This window comes from Excalfactoria chinensis, chromosome 1, assembly GCF_039878825.1.
Source record: "Excalfactoria chinensis isolate bCotChi1 chromosome 1, bCotChi1.hap2, whole genome shotgun sequence".
NCBI lineage: Eukaryota > Metazoa > Chordata > Aves > Galliformes > Phasianidae > Excalfactoria > Excalfactoria chinensis.
In genome coordinates this window covers 161617806-161636542 of record NC_092825.1, presented here as the reverse complement: position 1 = coordinate 161636542, position 18737 = coordinate 161617806, and the positions used below count along the sequence as shown (strand labels likewise).

At 39.6% G+C, this 18737-nt stretch overlaps 1 protein-coding gene across 8 annotated transcripts; it reads right to left on the bottom strand.

The window, feature by feature from the left end:
- Positions 1 to 1248: 1248 nt before the first annotated feature.
- On the bottom strand, positions 1249 to 18413 carry SPART (spartin). 8 transcript variants are annotated; one of them, XM_072361493.1, is made up of 9 exons: positions 18307 to 18413; positions 11382 to 12221; positions 10223 to 10420; positions 9133 to 9237; positions 7410 to 7539; positions 6420 to 6614; positions 5290 to 5448; positions 5118 to 5208; positions 1249 to 2871 (listed from the first exon to the last, which is right to left on the bottom strand). In XM_072361493.1, exons 2-9 carry the CDS (start codon positions 12210 to 12212, stop codon positions 2685 to 2687), a joined length of 1896 nt encoding a protein of 631 aa, XP_072217594.1. In that variant the 5' UTR covers positions 12213 to 12221; positions 18307 to 18413; the 3' UTR covers positions 1249 to 2684. The 8 variants fall into 8 exon arrangements, with proteins under 8 accessions (XP_072217594.1, XP_072217595.1, XP_072217602.1 ...); XM_072361494.1 differs by having other exon boundaries at positions 18241 to 18374; XM_072361501.1 differs by lacking the exon at positions 18307 to 18413 and adding an exon at positions 18026 to 18220.
- Between the last annotated feature and the right edge of the window lie 324 nt (positions 18414 to 18737).

Sequence of the window (18737 nt, the reverse complement as noted above, 5' to 3'; positions counted from 1 at the left end):
ATCTTTGAGGTCTTTTCCAACCTGAGTAATTCTATGGTGATACAAATAACAAAGCCTCATCAGCATGATTTATTGGAAGGTAGGTTTGCCTACTCTTTTTGAAAGATGACAGATTTAGTTGAGGGCTTAACAGTGGTTTATACCTACAGAATGGTGAAGATGCCAGAGGCTACAGTAACTTGGAATGACATAGGGATCATTAAGAGTAATCTTCTCAATATAGGATTTGAGAGCAATACTGTAGCAGAAAAGTTTTGAATACATAAATTTGGAAACAACGGTGCATTAGAAAAACCAGTTGCAGTGCACTCAGTAAACAGCATTAAGGAGAGTACTACAAGGATTACCATACATCAGAAGATGGCCAAAGTAAAAACCAAACCAAGCCAAGAATAGAAAACAAACCTAAGATACAAGGCTTAGGGAGCTGATATAGCGTATAAAAGGATAGGCTGAGTTAACACAGCAAACATGTGAAAGCTTTTCTGTATGGCAGAAGAACTGGAGAGAAGCCTAAGGATTTGCTACTCAGGGCCTAAGTAGAGACAGCTGAAGCTGGATATGTTCAGCAGCCAAACAGACTCAGTAATGAGAGTGACTAAAGTTTGTAACAGTGTGAAAAAGATCATGAATGTATCACAATTTAAAAAAAAAAAAAAAAAAAAAAAAAAAAAAAAAGCTTTAATTTTTAGACAAATTTGAAAGGCTGAGTTAATGTGAAGAGGACAGTGAGAGTGGGTTGAACAGCACAACAATGCATGGCCTAATCCTGATAGTATTTCAATCTTTTTCCAGCTCAGTGTGTTACAAGTTGGTCTCCTGAAAGACAGTAACAGTTCAGTTTTAACTGCTGGTTTTGATACAGTGAGTTGGCTTTAATAATTTATCAATGGAACCATATACACTATATATACTGTATGTACATATAACACTATATATGAAACCCAAATGACAGGGAGAAGGAAGATACAAACATTTCTGTTGCAAAACTGATTGATGACAACAAAGATCCTTTTGACTAGTACAGAAATCTGTATTTGCTTTAAGATAGTTACACTTACTGGCAAGTGATAGACCAGAAATTGTTGTGATGTGCTTCTGATGGGCCTTTTTAGATTGAAATAGTTTAAGCTCTTATTGGTGAGCATATTTCTATTGTAGGCATACTCCTAGACTGTGCTTCAGAAGTCCTATTTGTTTTCCAGTCAATTCACAGTAACTTCATATCATAAGAAGGCCAAGCACCATTTGACCAATTTTAGTTTTATTTTCATAAATCAAAGTTACACATCAAGTGATCAGTGCCTCTGTTTCACTTTTTTTTCACCCCAAGTGCACACCTTTAGTACCTACCATAAATGTGAGCTTATTATGATTCTAACGGATGCTTTTAATAACTGTGATAACTTGCTGACAACCATTTACAGTTATTTTCTCTGATTACTTAAAATGGAGACAAGTTGTAAATTCATGGTGTGCTGTTTGCTCTAGGCCCAGCCAAGATTAGAATGCTTTAAAACTCAATAATGAACTTTAGCTTTAAAACTCAATAATGAACTGTTAAATAAGTAGCAGTACAAAAGCATCTCAAGAGTTCTACATTTGAAATAGGAATAAGTTACATGAGGAACAGAATGAAAAATCTACATAAAAGTATCTATTCTATTCCACACACCTCTCCTAAGTAGAAATGCTTGTTATATGTTTTAGAGAAGTCCCTTGTCCAACTAGGAATTCAGTAGAATAAAGATGCTGACAGTTAGACCTACCTGCTGAAACAAATACCTACTGCCTTCCATCCAGTACTCTGAATCTTTCTGGACTAGTGAAAAGTACAGAATGCATAGAAGTTTCCAGTGATCTCAGTAGAATGTTTTTAAAGAAAAATATTTTCATTTATGCAAAAAGAAACATTGTCTCTATATAAAAAAATCTCAATTTTATAGAATCTTTAAATATTCCTTATGGACTCTCCTGGAAAATACATTTTTTTTTTTTTCTAGAGCTGTAAATGCTAGAGCTATTAAAATAAATACCTAAAAATCTTTGGTTTGCTCATATGCTGAGGGAAATAAACAAAGTTTTAAAAGAAATGACTATCAAGTTACCTGAGGCTCATCTTTCATTTCTTCTAAAATGAAATTTGGGTTAGACTAGCTGCTTAGTAGCTGCGAAGAGAAATTCTCTACAAAGGAAAGAATGAGACACAACACTTAAATTAAGTCCATATTAAATAAGAAAGTTTGCTTTGGTTAAATTAACTTAAGAACAGTTAAAAAAAAAACACACACACACAAAAAAAGCAATGAAGTAGTAACCCTATTTCTGTGATAATTAGCAATCCTATTTGTTCAGTATCACCGCCTTCTTTACAAATATAGTGTATTAAAAAACATCTATAGTAACATTTCTGTGTTAATCTCTTATTCCATATTATGTGTTGAGAAAGTGCTTATAGAGGCAAGTTGATTAACTGAAAACTCATCAATAAAGAATGAGGAATTAAGAATACTTTCATTTTTCCTTCTAGGAATGCCCATTCTGTATTTTCCCATGGCAAATTAAATAACAGTTTCTCAAAGAGCACAGTATGACTTGCAGTAAATCACAGATTAGCAGTGTGGTTACTTCTAAATGTAAAGTCTCATGTTGAATTTAAGGCTTTGAGGAATACTTCACTGTTTTCATTTTTTATCCTTTTTCTCCTTATCCAGTACTTTATATTCATCTAATACAGCATGGCCAGTTTCCTTTGCAGTTTTCTTTACAACAGCTTTGATACCAATATGGTCAATGTTAAGTGCTGTAACACCAACATTGATTGCAGAGCTCATAGCGTTGTCAGTAGCACGGCCAGCATCATCTCCATACCTTTTAAGAAAGACAACAGATTTGTAAATGTAAACTTAATATTTTTCTCCTCACCATTATTATTCTGAAAGCATGAATTAAATACATACAAAGTTAAGCAGACAGGCAAACATCTAAGGATTGAAATGAGAACTTACAAAATAATTTGAGTAAAGGCTGCTCTTCCAGTATATAGATTTTTCTTTAAAGACACCACTGTGCTTCTGGCCTTCTATCTAAAAAACTCCAGTTTTTCCTAGCAGCCAGACATTTCCTGAGGTTGCACTGTAAGCAGACAATCCAGGCCAAAGGGATTCTTGCAACATTAGAATCTCAGCAGTTAGTGGAGTTACTTTTCCCTGTGCTTTTTATGTCCAGAGATTCTCAGAGGACCTCAAAATAAGGCCAAAGTGAAACACAGAATATCAGAGGATCCAAAAAAATCTCTCATGTTCTCACGACAGCAGCCATGGTACAATGGTGGGAGCCAAAAAACAAAACAATTAAAAGAATCAGCGATTTTGTTTTGTACCCGTTTTTAATTCTCTGATATGAGTGACATCCTTGAATCACCACTGTCTGATTTGCAGATCCCAGCATTGATGTCACAGCAAAGGAGCACTATTTGTCAGCTTAATTTTTGTTATTAGTTATTTTCACTTCAGGAATATCATAAGCCTTTTTTTCTGTAATATCACTAAAGTAGGGCGTTTTACTTTTTTAAGACTATAGGTTATCCAACACAAATAATTTCTTAGATATTTGATAACTGACTTTTACCTTTGCCTGTTTGAATCCCATTGCTTGTACAAAAGAAAAGAAGCTGGGGAGATGCACACACTGCAGATGATCATGCCTCTGCAAAAACCCAGCAGATCAACAGCCAGGTACTTTTGCAGAGCTGTTACTTCTGAAACTTATGTTCTCCCCCAGTTCTGATTATCACACTTACATTATAAGCATCTCTTCCATCAGCAAAGGCAACGCAGCTACATTTTATCTGAGTTTTTTGATGACTTCAAAGAGACTACAATAATGCTCCTTTTGCTTTGTTTCCATTAAGGTGAATTTAGCAAGTTCACCAAAGTACTCAGAATGGAATTATGTTTTTCTCTCATTTACACAAAAACCAGAACGCAAGAGATATGTAGAATTTTAGTACAGTTTTGTAATAGGATAGTCTAAACATGGAGGAAATCCTCAATTATCAAATATTTTAAATTGTATTGTAATAACTTGTAATTACTTTTTGTCTTTCACTTAGTGGTTGTTGCCTGCTGAGCTCCGTATTTCCTATTTTTATATCTAAAAGAAAACATCAGTGTGAATTCATGTGAAAAAGCACCAATAAAATACCTCCTGACATTTCTACTGAAATCAAATATTAGGGAGAAAGCACCACTGTTAGCTTGCCATCTAACCTACTTAAAATGCATCAGAATAGAACCCCAACTGCCAGGCAACCCAGCACTATCTCCTGCTGTTTACCCTCTGCTAGTACCTGGATGCACTTTCAGCAATCCTTGTTAGCATCTCATTTGCTCATTATTATTGCTCATTTCCTTATCACTGTCACCACTCAACCTACATGCTTTTGCTTACTCTCCATATTCAACTATACCTACTGAACATCTTTTTGGAGGGGTGCATTTCATACATGTTGCAGGTATTTCAGCGTCTTCCCTTATTCTCTAAAGCATCTTTCAGTACAAGCATTTATCAGCTTAGTTCTCTGCATCATCTTAGTAACACAAATCACACTACCCTTTTCTAACATATATATTTTGCAAGTCCGGCCTACTTGGTTTCATTTTATTATTGCCATTTATGCCTTAGACTTCCTTACATACTTTTCCTTTTGTACCTCCTTGCTTTAATGCAACCTGCTGATAGTTCTTTCATTTTTTGAGGTCCAGTTAATTTTACAGAAACTCAGGACCACATTTAAGAGGTTTAAAATGGCTGCTTTTTGTCTTCCATAATGACACCACTGTAGAATGATACAAATCTGAACATTATGTCTTAACAGTGCCAGAATCTGTAATAGTTCTAGAAAAGAATATATATATTTAACCAGAAGCACTCATTCATTTCATATTTTCACTCACAGGAGATGCTTATTACTGTAGACTCAGCAGCTTATTGTATGCTGTATGATTAGGGTATTTTAGTAGCTTTCCTTCACTTTCATCAGCTTTTTTTGCTAGTATTCATTCACAATGACAATATGCTGTAGAAGATGAAACCCATCAAGAAACATAACTTACTTGTGTTTCACAGTTTTTACAGTCTCAGTTGAAACACTTTTAGCAATGCACTTAGCTGCACTTTCTAAACCTTGCCACACTGTTGAAAACCCTGTAAAAATGAAGAGCTTAATTGAGTTCACAGCACTGAAAAGTATGCAATTAAAAAAAAAGCAGAAGGAATTTTTGTTACCTTGAACTCCACTTGCTGCTACCACCAGGGCACCGTCAAGAGCAGATTTGCCATCTTTGTCTTTCTTAAGGGATTCTGGAACTAATTTGCTGCCATGCTTCTTCACATGAGGAGCCAGCTCCTTTCCAACACAGCTTGCTATTGAACATACTCCCTCAACTGACATAAGAGAATTGCATGGATATTAGTTAGAATATCTAGAATATACAGAATATCTTTAAGAGTCTTTACTCCTAAATCAGAAGTACGTTACACTGAAGTTTTGAACGTTACTTTTATTTAAATATGCTTATTCTGAAGAGAAACTTGAATCCATGATTAAGTAACTGAACTCATATAGAAGCAAAGCTTGTTTTCAGATTCTGCTCAGCTCAGTTTCCTAAGAATCAAGTAGGGCTGATCCAGAAGCACTAGAAAACAATAAGGTAGTTGTCACACACTTTATTTTCAAAGAAGTGCTTCCATTGCTTAGTTATCCCCAGCTTGTAAATGGAGAACAAAATTCTTTCTATCCTTTCGCATCTTCTGGAGAACACTTAGAATCATTCCAGCTCTTCCAAGTAGTTAGGCATCATCCAACACAGTTTACTTTTAAACTTAGATGACTCACTAGACACTAAACATAAACATTAATACAAATAAACAATAAAATGAAGTTCCTGAGAGCTCTTATGAGTCCCATGAACCTTTGAACACCAAGCGATTACTATCTGGAAGTCTACACATAGTCTAACAGACATGCTTTGCAGGTCCATGTATCAACAAATGTGCATATACATTCTGTACTCATAAAATATGTTAACAGTCAGTGACAATGCAGCTTTTAAAACATGTGGTGATTAACGTAGGAAGAAAGAGACACCATTCTGAACAGCTGAAAACTTTTAAAATGTGTATAAATACACTAAACTTCACAGAAATGCTTTGCTACCTAGACTATTACTTCAGTCAAGAAAAAGATGAATCAAGGCCATACAATATAACTTACTCCTAATTTCTCTCACATAGCAGATAACCAGGTACAAACATCCAATGTCTAAATCTCATCAAATCAGTCCTTTCTTGAATTCCCTGGCTAAATAAACCAGCTAAGGCAAAAATACAGCATGCTGTGAGTTGGAACATCTTACCTAAGAACTGGCTGACTTTCACAGCTCCTCCAGTAGCCTGTTTTGCTACATGAAGGCCCTTCGCTACAGTTGGGTTGACTTCCAAGGGTTTTTCTTCTGGCTGAATGTGTTCTCGCAGTTTAGAAGCTCCTTTGTGAATAGCTTTCCCAGTAAATTCTGCTCCTTTTACAAGGCCCCAGCTTACCCAAGATGCACCTACAGGGCAAAAATTGTTTTTCTTAAAACACGTGGAGTTTTAGAGACTAGAATTCCTACGGTTTTCCCTCCTCAGATCCAACACCGATCTCAGAAACATTCCCAGTTACATTCTGCAATTATATTCTTTCCTGAGTGTGCCGGCATGAATTCCTGCAATGAATTCTGCTCCTACACCACCTACATTTTAGCAGTTCATTTTATTTAAGCCATTCTTTGTCCAAATGTCAGCTTAATACAGAAACTTGATTGTTCGTGGTGGTTTTTATTGGTTGGCTATTTTTTTTTTTAATATCTGGGTCCCAGCAGGGTCAAAAGTGATAGAAGTGATCATCTCAATGCTGTTAACATTCTGAAAACGTACAACCTAACCTCTATGCCCTTCTAGCGGATTCATATTTACTCTAATCTTTAGCTCACTGGTGTATTCCACAGCTTCTCAGAGGAAAAAACTGTTAATCAGCAGATGCAGCAACAGATATCTCCTCCAATATAACTGCTTAAACAAGAGTAGAACTGTGGTATCACAGTGGTTTGAGTCACATGGGACAACAGCTAATTTATGCAGTCAAATTAGGAGTCTAACCCATTTGCAGTGAGCAAGAATGTTGGCAGGGGATTCAGACTCTGCGCAGTTTTCATAAAGCACAGAAAAGTATCCTTTGCGTTATTAGAAATTGAGCTAGTGAACTATCATTTCTGACTACTCAGCTTCTACCAGCACACAGTTAGATAAAAATGTTGTTCGACTTGCAGAGGTTTATATTTAATGTAATCCTTTTATTACAGTAGTACCTGACAAGATTCCACGGGCAACTTTCTCACTCCATTCTGGCAACTCTTTCTGATTTTCATCTTCTTCAGGATGTGGTTGGATATGTACAGTCTGAGGCAAATTAATCGCATCACTGGAGGCTTCCGGAGGCTAACAAGTGAAAATAAATATCTGAAAATCCACTTCCAAGATATCCATTATCAAAAAAAAGCCAGTTCTGTGTATTCCTCCAAATTCAATTACTTTTGCTCACTGTACACTTTCTTCATACAGTTACAAGAAGATTTGCTTGCCAGTAAGGCCATATGGTCAACTAAGTAGGCACAACCTACAGCACAAGTTAACTAGCAATAAAGTTAAAGGACTTATCCATTTATCATTCTTATCTCCTCAAAGAGAAGTCAGCTCCCAACTTCCAGCATGGGAACTGCAGTCTTTGCTCAGAGAATACAGCTGCACTAAAAGAATGTAGCTGTTGTTGTTTGCACCCCACCCCTTCCTCTCAAATCCAAAAATAAAGGACATTATGCATTCCCTGTGCTGTTGATGCTTTTTGCATAGGGCAGCTATGTTCTATGCAATTTCATGTCAAGCTCTAGAGTTTCTTGAGTAGACGCTAATCATTCAAACGCAGCAATCACCACCACAGTCTGCTTTGTGTTTCTAAGGTGTAACATCACACAGTTCACAGACAATATATAATTGAACTTTAACTAGCAAAGGCAGGAAAAAAATGTAATGGATGTATGTTTTAGTTAGGATTCTATTTGTAGCACTTTTGCAAGGTAAAAAAATAAAAATAAAAGAACAGTAAACATTTCTGAAATTGAAAATGATGCTTATTAGTGAGGGATGGAAAGAAAATTGTTTTGTCTGGAAGAGCCTATATGAAAACAATCATAGATGAAACCTACCAACAGAATAGAATACACAATATGGAGCAGTATTTGATATTGCATTGAATTCTTAGATTCACCTGAAGTGTCAGCAGGATGTAACACTGAGGCACAAAGATGAATGTTACAGTAAAAAACAAACAAGAACACTAACAGGAAAGACCGAGTTAAGTCTCAGTTAGTTGCTACCCAAAAGATTAACAAACTATCTTGCAGGATATCAACAATTACTGTTTGATCACAGTGTGAAATCCTCATTTTTCTGCTATGCTTTTAGCAGGTGAGCAAAACACGAGTGCAGGGCAGGAAAAATACCCTTAATGTATATCTACAATTAATGAAAACCTGTTCAAACAAACACCAAAGTATGCTCCAGGTATAATTTTTATTGCCGTAGTTTGGTTCCCCATATGAAAAAAATTAAAAGACTCTTCTATGGACTTTGCTAAAGAGGAGGAATGGTTTGCCTAAGACTCTTTACTACAGTTACATTAAACATAGGTTGCTAGTTAGACTTTTGTGACTACTATGGAAAACATACATAAAATAGCCAGCAGATTGGGCTTTGAAATAATCTGTCAAAAGGAAGTTATATCCGAGTGCTACTCCAAAGTCATTAAAAATCCAAACATCTGCTACTGATTTGCAAAGCAGGACAGTCTGTAGCAACTGAACCTGCTCTTAACAGGTAATATATAAACAAACAAATAAAACCACAGGACACACCGTGGGAGGATACATTGCTGTGGTCAAACAGGTCTGGAATCTCAGCAGTTTTAAGGTGTTCTTAAGTGATGACTTTCCTTTCGTTACTGTAACATTTTAGAATCGCTGTCCTGGGATTTACCTGGACTTTGTGGCCAGACATCTGTTTTAATTTATCTTCAAAATGCGCTCTCTCTGTTGCTGGGACCTCTGATGGTAACCCTAATCTCTCATGGGGTCCTGGCACCTGTGATATCATATCAGGGAATATTAACAATTAGGACAATTAAGGGACTAGATTGACATCCAATTGGAACTACTTCTACGCAGGAAAGACTACAGATTTATCCAGTAAGTCCTGCACTGAAACATCACACAGTTCTGTAGTACTTTTCCCTTTTAAGTAAAAAGCAGCAGCCTCTTGTGCTAGTACGATTCCTTGTTGGACTCAACAGGATTTCTAACAGAATTCCACCCACATGGCACGCTGCAGACTGGTTCTTCATCATCACTGCAATCAAGTCTTGGTGATTCAATAAGATGGTATCTTTCACAAACAGGTATTATCTTGCTGTGAACTACCGAGTGCTTATTGATTACCATTCTTCCTGACATGATGCTTCAGCGCTCTTACAGTAACATTCTCCAATTTGTTTCCAGTCACTGTATCTTACTGCATCTTTGTCAGATTATGTGTTTTGTTTTGTTTTCTTCTGTTGTCTCTATTAAAATCTTACTGCAGTGAGGTATCAGACAAATCTATTTTGAGATCCCATTTGAAGGCAGATTTTTGAGGTACTCAGTGTTTTCTCAGGCTGTCTTTGAAGCTGCTAAATATTTTTGAATTGTAATTGTATTTGTGAACAAGATTCCCTGAATGCTGTTACCCAAACTACATGCAGATTGTGTGCCTGTATACCCACAGGAAAAAAAAAAATCCCACTTTCTCCTTAAAATCTTCTTTTGGGGCCTATATTTTGCTTTAGGAAAAATAGTGAAAATACCCAGAGTGATTTCCAAGTGTTCCCTGTACTTAGAATGTATTACTTTAAAATTTCAATACTCTTATCTCACAGAGCCTACAGTTTCATTACCAGGTATCCTTAAATCTCGGGTACTTTATTTCTCCCTGGTAAGCCTGCCAATAAGACACACACTAAATATAAACTGGCAGATATATTACCACTTCCACCTTTCATTGTTGGTTTAGAAAAGGCAGTTGGGGAATTTACCTGGAGTCGAAGGTCAGACATCTGCTTTAACAGATCTTCAAAGAGCTCTCTGTCTGCTGCTGGAAGTTCTGAAGACAACACAACTCCCACATAGGATCCTGGTACCTGGGACATCATGTCAGGGAACATGTAGACCCCTGTATTGCAGCACAGAACAGGAGACTGGTTGCACATTAGAGGATACAACCAGTCACAAACCTGGAAAAGATAATACACATGAAGGAATTAAAGGATCTTTTTAAAAAGAAAAGATAGAACGCTCAGATAAGCACTAGAAATTCATTTTTTCATACAGATTAGTAAGAAAAAAAGCCTTGGATATCTAGGAAAATAAATACAAAATCAAACCATAATCAACTCAAAAAACCTTTGTGACTGTGGAGATAGCAGTCTTGATTAGGGCTGATAGAGAAAATATTGATTTCCACGGGACCATAATTCAGCCTGGTAGTCACTTAACTGAAGCCTAGTCTTGAGGCCTAGCTGCAGAAGGAGATGAAGTGCACTGCCAAACAAATCAGGACTCACAGTGTCTCTTACTTTCTGTAAATCTCAGGACGGGTCTACATGATTGGATAAAGAAAATGTATGGCTGTCAGTGGCCTGCTAAAGATTCCTAACCAGTGGAGCCAATAACAAGAATATGTTTTTTTTGTTCACCAAAGTTTCTCCTTCAACCTCAAGTTGGAAACTGGATCAGAAATACAATGTGCAGTACAGAAGGTACCCACAAAAAGTAAGCACTACAAAAAAAAATATCCAAATAACCCATCTTTTTCATTTGTGGCTCACAGCCTGGATTAACATGGGCTCTGAAGTTCTTCATTAAGATTCTGTAATTTGACCATAATACCTTATCGCTGGTTGTGACTAATTGGGTAGTACGTAAATCTATTTTATACTGGACATTTAAATGCTACAACATATGAATCAACATTTCTTCTTAATGTTGAGGAAAGGTTTTATGAAATGACGAAGAAATATTAACTAATTCCTCTAGAAAATGGAATTCATCACAACAGTAAGCACTCAGCCTTGGGAAGACACTGAGGACGTTTTCTCAGAAAAGCCATAAAATGTAGAAAAGCAAGGACATAAGATTGCTGCTTAAAACTTTAACATACATATATGTAACTAAAGAAAAGTATTTTCCTGTTACCTGAAGAAACGCAGGTGGACGATTCTGGGCCATCTCACTGTCTGTATCCAAGAACTTCACAATGCGCAGATATCCAGGATATGAAGGAGCACTGACCTGCCCATCAGGAGTCACAAAGAATATCTGTACGCCTTGGGGAATCAAGATCAACTCATCTGCATCCACTCCCAGGTTTTGAAGGGGAGGTGGCTGAGTACACTTTCTGTAATAGTCCTCACTGACAGAAGAAAACTCCCCCGAGTCTGTGCCATAAGACACAGTAAAATGGCCATTGGTAGCTTGAGGAGTATAGGCAGGAGGTGCTTCGTTTGGCAGACACAGAGGTTTTGCAGATGATGGGCTTATAGATGGAAGCTGCCCTTGGCTTGCAGCTGCAACACTTTCATCTACTGCAGATGGCTGACTTGGTACAAACAAAGCATTAGGTGGGGGGGGCCTTTCTGGCTTTTCTGTGGAAGGAATGGCTGGGTACAACCTGGACACTCCAGCAGGGGCATCCATTGCAGCAGGGCTTGATCCTGCAGGTGGAGTGTTTTGTTCTAGAATATCAAGTCGGGTGCGCACGTTTTGAAGGGTCTCCTTCATCTTCTGTTGCATTTGCCTGGCAGACTCCCACTGGGGTCCCACACATGCAGGATCCTGTGATGGAATGCTAACTCCTTGGAGCAAGTGGTGAAGTCCTTGCTTGTAGTAACTTCTTGCCTCTTCCTTCTGACCCAGTTCATCTGCATGTAGTCCTTTATTGATAAAAATAAAGGCTTTTGTGTACGCTTCGTTAATAGCTTTAATATTTGCATCTTCTTGTATAACTGGATCCCGTAGTTGTTCCATTGCTGCGCACTGGAATACAAGTTGATATGGGTACTCATAGATTAAGCCAAATAAAGTTTACATTATAATGAAGTAGCCTATCTAAAGGTGATCATACTGTATTACCAGAAAGCTATCTAGATGCCTGGTACAAATTCTGATGTTTCAGTTATCTATTAACCTTTAGAATGTATGACTTCCAGTCAGCAACTCAGTAACCATCACCTGTAATTACACCAGACATTTATTTCTTAAGAAGCATCAAAATAATACAGACATTCCTGACATCAAGCATTCCACCTTAAAAAGATATTAAGATAAATACCAAACAGTGGAGTACAATAAATAAATCTACCCTTACTTTCAATGTAAAAATCCCTATGACATTAAAAAACCTCAGTTAACAGTTTGTCTATTTAAACGAAGGCTGAACTTGCAAACTCCGTACATTTTTATTTAAATGATTTAAGGGAAAACACTCAGTAGATTGAAACAAATCATGATAAATCTTTTCCAACTAACACCAACACTCTGGTGGAACTGGGAAGTTAAAGCTTTGCTTTACAACATGAAAACAGCGCATTATCTATTTCCTTCACAGTGTTTACAATGGGAGAAAGAAGACTGATGTTTTCTCTTCTTGCTCCCCAGGTGACAAAAATCTGAATGTACAAAAGGCTGTAGGTTCTATTTTTATTTTGGAATGCACACATTGGGCTGTTTAAGGAACATGCAGCAAATGCAAATTGTTCTTGGACTAAGACACCATTTTTAGCACACAATGTAAAAAAACTCCATTGAAGTTTTTTTGCTGATAGCACTGAAAGCCATTGTCAGTTCAGTGCAGGTTATGATACTAGAATAGAGTAGCGATCGTGGGCAATAACAAAAAAAGGATATTACTTGTCAACAGCCTATTAATATTTTATTATTCGATACTTATTTACTTCTTATTATTATTATTTTAAGAGAGTGTTTCAGGGAAAAAAAAACAAAGCAAAAGAGTTCTCTGCTGTAAGCTGGGTAGAATGGAGAAAAATCTAGAGATGCTTGTCAGCCACAATGGCAGCAAACAACAAAAAGCATGGCCACAAAATAGGCAAGTAAAAAATCAGTAGAGAAAAAACAAGAATATTTCTATTACACACTGTAGCATTAATACCATTGTACAAGCACAGGTGAGACTCCCCACACAGTGCTGACCCACATTTAATAAAGCTGCACCAGAACAGAAAGAGCAATGAAGGTTACTGAAAGTTCTGATGCACCAATTACCTCTCTCTAGGGAAATAAGTTTGGCTCATCAAGCCAATAAAACAAAAGCTAAGAGATTGGATGAGCCTCTATAAATATACTGAGTGAAATAAAAAAAGCAAGTCAGGAGGGAAGAAAAGAACTATGGATATTCAGACTCTGACTAAAACCCTCAAACACCATCTTTTCTTGGTTTATGCCACTGTAAAGCAAAATAAATATCTTTCTTCTCCTCCAATAAAAACAGACCAACTTCAGAAGTGAAGAACATTTTAGAGGCAAAGACTGAATGCTGTGCTCCTCTCCCACACTCTTTATTATCAAAAAGCAGATGGCATTCGTGTGAGTGATGCATCTGCAGTCAGATACCAGAAGCGTCACATAGTTTATACTGCACCTGTTCCTGCATGACGTGTCACAACTCTACTGCATGCAGTAGACAAGCTGTGAGCATTTCAGCCCAGCAGCAGACATGTTGTTAGCAACACAAGAGGGATGGCTGGAGAAGGCAGCCCTGCTGGAACAGGTCACAAGCCCCTGAAGTCACCAGCCCTGCTGCCCTGTCCTCATTCCACAGCAGAAAAAATGAATTCATAGCTGCAGGTGATTCTTTGGCTGACTGACCTGCTGCCAATAGGTTTGGTATCTTTGATTTAGGCTGAAGAACAACACTGGCATATGAGAAAATATACAGCTAGTAACAATTAAACGTAAAGATTAGAAGCTATGAGCATGCTCCCAACTAACACAACAGCAAACAACTAGAAAGAAAGCAACCAGAAAGAGCGAACATTGTGGTAGACACCATTCCTATATGAAGGATTATACACCATGGTGAAGATTTGATGGTCTAGGAGAACCATTCTTTTCTCCTTATGTCACTCATAGAAAGTGCACTAAGTTTCCTCATAATAAAAAATCATAGAATCATAGAATTACTCAGGTTGGAAAAGACCTTGAAGATCATCAAGTCCAACCGCAGCCTAACCAGTACCCTAACTCTAAAAACCCTCCACTAAATCATATCCCTGAGCACCACATCCAAACGGCTCTTAAACACATCCAGGGATGGCGATTCAACCACCTCCCTGGGGAGCCCATTCCAGTACCTAACCACCCTTTCTGTATAGAAGTTCTTCCTAATATCCAACCTAAACTTGACCTGGCGCAACTTGAGGCCATTTCCCCTTGTCCTGTCACATGTCACTAGTGAGAAGAGACCTGCCCCACTCTCACTGTAAGAACCTTTCAGGTTCTTACACAATAAGACAATAAGGTCTCCCCTCAGTCTCCTTTTCCCCAGACTAAACAGCCCCAGCTTCCTTAGCCTCTCCTTGTAGGGCTGATTCTCCAAGCCCTTAACGAGCCTCGTTGCCCTTCACTGGACGGATGATGGATGTTAACCAAGCATATGGAGTCATTAAAGATATATACATCAAGTAATTTGCTAGCAAAAAGAAAAACATCTAGGGACTCCTAAACCACATCATCTTGCATCAACACTCGCATTTACTGAAAATCCATTTTTCTTTTAAAGAGGATATAAAGATGAAAAACAGCTAAACAGTGAAGAACACTGATCTAAAAATTATTTGAAGCTTCTAAAACAGAAAAGGCTTAAAAGAGCAAGAAAGAAGGTCAGGGTTTAACCCAACATCACAGTTTACTTCTTTATGAGCAACACTTCACATTTCGACATTTGTAGTGCCTGTGAATTTAATCAAGTCCCTGCTTAGGGTAGTAACTACTTGCCTGTGTGAACAAAAACAGCAGCACCATCGCTCTACTCTGCCCTGGTGAGGCCTCATCTGGAATACTGTGTCCAGTTCTGGGCTCCCCAGTACAAAAAAGACAGGGATCTCTTGGAAAGAGTCCAGCGGAGGGCCACAAAGATGGTGAAGGGCCTGGAGCACCTCCCCTATGAAGAAAGGCTAAGTGAACTGGGTCTGTTTAGCCTTGAGAAAAAGACAACTGAGAGGGGACTTGATCCAGGTTTATAAATATCTGAGGTGTGGGGGCCATAGTGGCGAGGCTGGTCTGTTTTCAGTAGTGCGTGGGGACAGGACTAGGGGAAATGGGCTGAAACTTCAGCATAGGAAGTTCCGCACGAATGTACGCAAGATTTTCTTTACAGTGAGGGTGACGGAGCACTGGAACAGGCTGCCCAGGGGGGTGGTGGAGTCTCCTTCTCTGGAGATATTCAAGACCCGCCTGGACGCCTACCTGTGCGACGTGGTGTAGGGAGCCTGCTTTGGCAGGGGGTTGGACTCGATGATCTCTAGAGGTCCCGTCCAACCCCTACAATTCTGTGATACAATTCTGTGATCACCTGCTTTGCCCCGTGTGTTTTGATTTGGTTTTGTTGGGGCATCTAAGGCAAAGATACTATCCAGATTTTAAGTAATTACTTTTCCTAACAATTGATACCTCATCTTCTTTTACAGTAACAAATAAAATCCAAAAGTAATAGCTGTATTTCTGCTGAAGAGTGAGCAATAGTAAAGTACCACTCTGTATGCTCGCTGCACTGTCAACAGCACTGTTCTCACTAAAGCTCAATCTTTGTTAACTCGAAATAAAAGATGTGTCAGGAAACTGAGATGTCAGCAGGTCCAGTGCATACAAGGCAGCACTGCGTGGCCATGTGTGACGGAGATACAAAAACAGGCTTAGCAACTCAGAAGAGTGGGAGCATTGTTAACTCATCTCTGATTGTCTGAAACATCCCAAATTCGTGCTGCGTGTACAGCAGTCAGTGCCAAACTATTCATTTGTGTGACAATGCGCTCAGAAACAGAGGAAGGAATTCACAGTTGATTTTAATACAGGATAACTAGAAGTCAGACCAAATGTATGAATTTAATAAATAAGAATTAATTGAAATTAATACAAAATAATGGCGGGTATACTAAAGTAAATAAGCCAGCTGGGTTGCTCCCTTAGAGTACAAGAGGAAACAGTCCTTGTAATCAAAGTAGTTTCTTGATCATATGTAAGGAATATCAGTCGTCATTATCTTTTTCAGTGTATGATTTTAATATAGTATTTAAGTGCCCAGTATGTTGTAATCTATTTCTGTACATTGTTATTTCCTATGTTTTAAAGCTAGAACAAATTGCCAAGTGCATACTGCTAAATAAAAGAGCTCCAGAATTGAACCTTTGGTTCTGGATGTACAAACTGGGCCAGATATTTTCTCAGTGCTCAGTAACACTCACAGGAACTTGTCTTTGAGAAAGCTGATCCGAAAGAGAGCTAAGAAAAGAGCTAATGAACACTGTAGATAATCACAGATCAAACCAGCACTTGACTCATTCCTCAGCCCCCTTCCAACATCATTACAGATATACTCGCTGGTGCCAAGTGACTTGGCCAAGGGATGCTAGAGGGCAGTGGGACAAAGTGGGTTCCATTTGATACTGTAAGCTGACACCTCAGCTATCTAGCTGACCATCCTTCTTCTAATGCAGCAAACTCCTCTTCATTAAAATAATAAAGTTTAAAAATCCAGTTTGGTTGTGGTTCTAATTGTGAAAAGGTAAACAAGAAGCCTAATGCTTATTAAGGGGATTAAATATCCTGACCGACAGAGGCAGAACATGTTATCCAGCTCCCTGTATTTGAAACTTGTAGGTGCGGCTAAGGGAGAACAAAACCAACCCCTTAATCCAGAGATCTTCCGATATGTCAGCTGTTTCTCTGTCAGCTGCTGATTTCAAAGATGAAGACAGCAAAGGAGAAATACAACGCAGACAGAAGAACTATTTAAGCCTGAATCTATAAAAAGCAATTAAGGCATCAGTAACTTTTGAGAACATACTGATCCAGCGCAACAGTTATAAAGGATTCAGTTTAACATAGCAGGTACTAGCTGATCAACTTCATCTCTTTTTCTTTCCCCCTTTTAGCTTATTTAAATTAGTCTCTTCAGAGTAGTGCTTAAATTTTTCATTAAGTGGTGGCCTACAGGCTGATGTTTAAGCACTGAGGGCTGGATAATACGAAAGCCAGTGATCTGACCTGACACGGTAATTCCTACTCTTATAATTACTGAGGACTTCAGAGAACTCCCACAGCCCGGCATTCCAGCACACATCTCATGCTGGCAGCACCCACACCCTCCATCCTGCACGTCTCAGTGCCCTCCTCTCAGCACTGCTGTCTCAAGCCTATTTTCGCCTCATAAACCAACTTTCTTCCCGACGCCGTGCGTGGCGTGAGCTTCCATCACAGGGTGTCATGGCAGAGCTGTCAGCTCTCAAGTGCCAACCCAGCACGTCTCCGGAACCGAAAGTGAGCACACGGCGGGGCAGCTGGCGGCCCGGACGGCGTACAAAGGCACCATCACTATCTCGTGTTCTCCGGGAAACGATTCCAACAAGGTCCGCAGTTACGCAAGACTGTTATTTAACGCTTTTAATTACGAGCAGGCCTACCAGCTCCTCACCATCACCACATTTCTCACCAGCAGATAAAAATAACACAAGGCCACCCCGACCCGAACCTCTCAAAGCAGGCGGCACACACGGAGCAGGGAATTTTGCTAAACAGCCCCTCAACTTTCGTACCGAACCACTTACAGGATAACTGCTTCTCAGCGACACTTTAACCCGGAATGATCCGGCCCCATCTCTCCCTCCGACCAGCACCAGCCGGTGTCCCAGCCGGCTCCCAGCACGGCTCAGCCCGCAGCGCCGGGCGGCGCACCCGCTGCACCACCACGACCACCCCGGGGGACAGCCCCGCCTCCCCACGGCCGCCCTCCCACTGCTCACAGCCGAACGAGCCGCCTCACCACAGCCCGCCGGGCCGGCTACAGCCGAGCCTCTCCCAAAGGACCCGGCCCCTTAGCCGCGCTCACCGAGGCAGGTAACAGCCGGCGAACCCCGCCGCGGCCTGCAGTCAGGCGGCGGCAGCCGCTCCGCCCTCGGCTCGGGGCGGGGCCTTGCCCGGGCTGTGCCCCAAGTCCATGCCCCGTCGCAGGCCGGCCCCTCCTGGGTTGTCCCTGGCACCTGCATGGGAACGCTGTTGTGTTCCCGAAAGCGGCTGTTCTCTGTGGGGGAGACGCAGTGTGCTTGCTGCATCTCCACGACACCAAAAATCTCAGTGAAACTGCGGCTGATGTTTGAATATAAGCCGGCAGCTCGTTGTTTATGTGTCACTGACCATCGTGTTAAAAGTTTTGTGTAGCTGAACTCTTTCACACTGAAGATTTCAGGCCTAGTTGAACCTAGCACAGGTGCCCTCCTGGTGGGCAGCAATGAGCCAGCAGTGTGTCGTTATGGCCAAGAA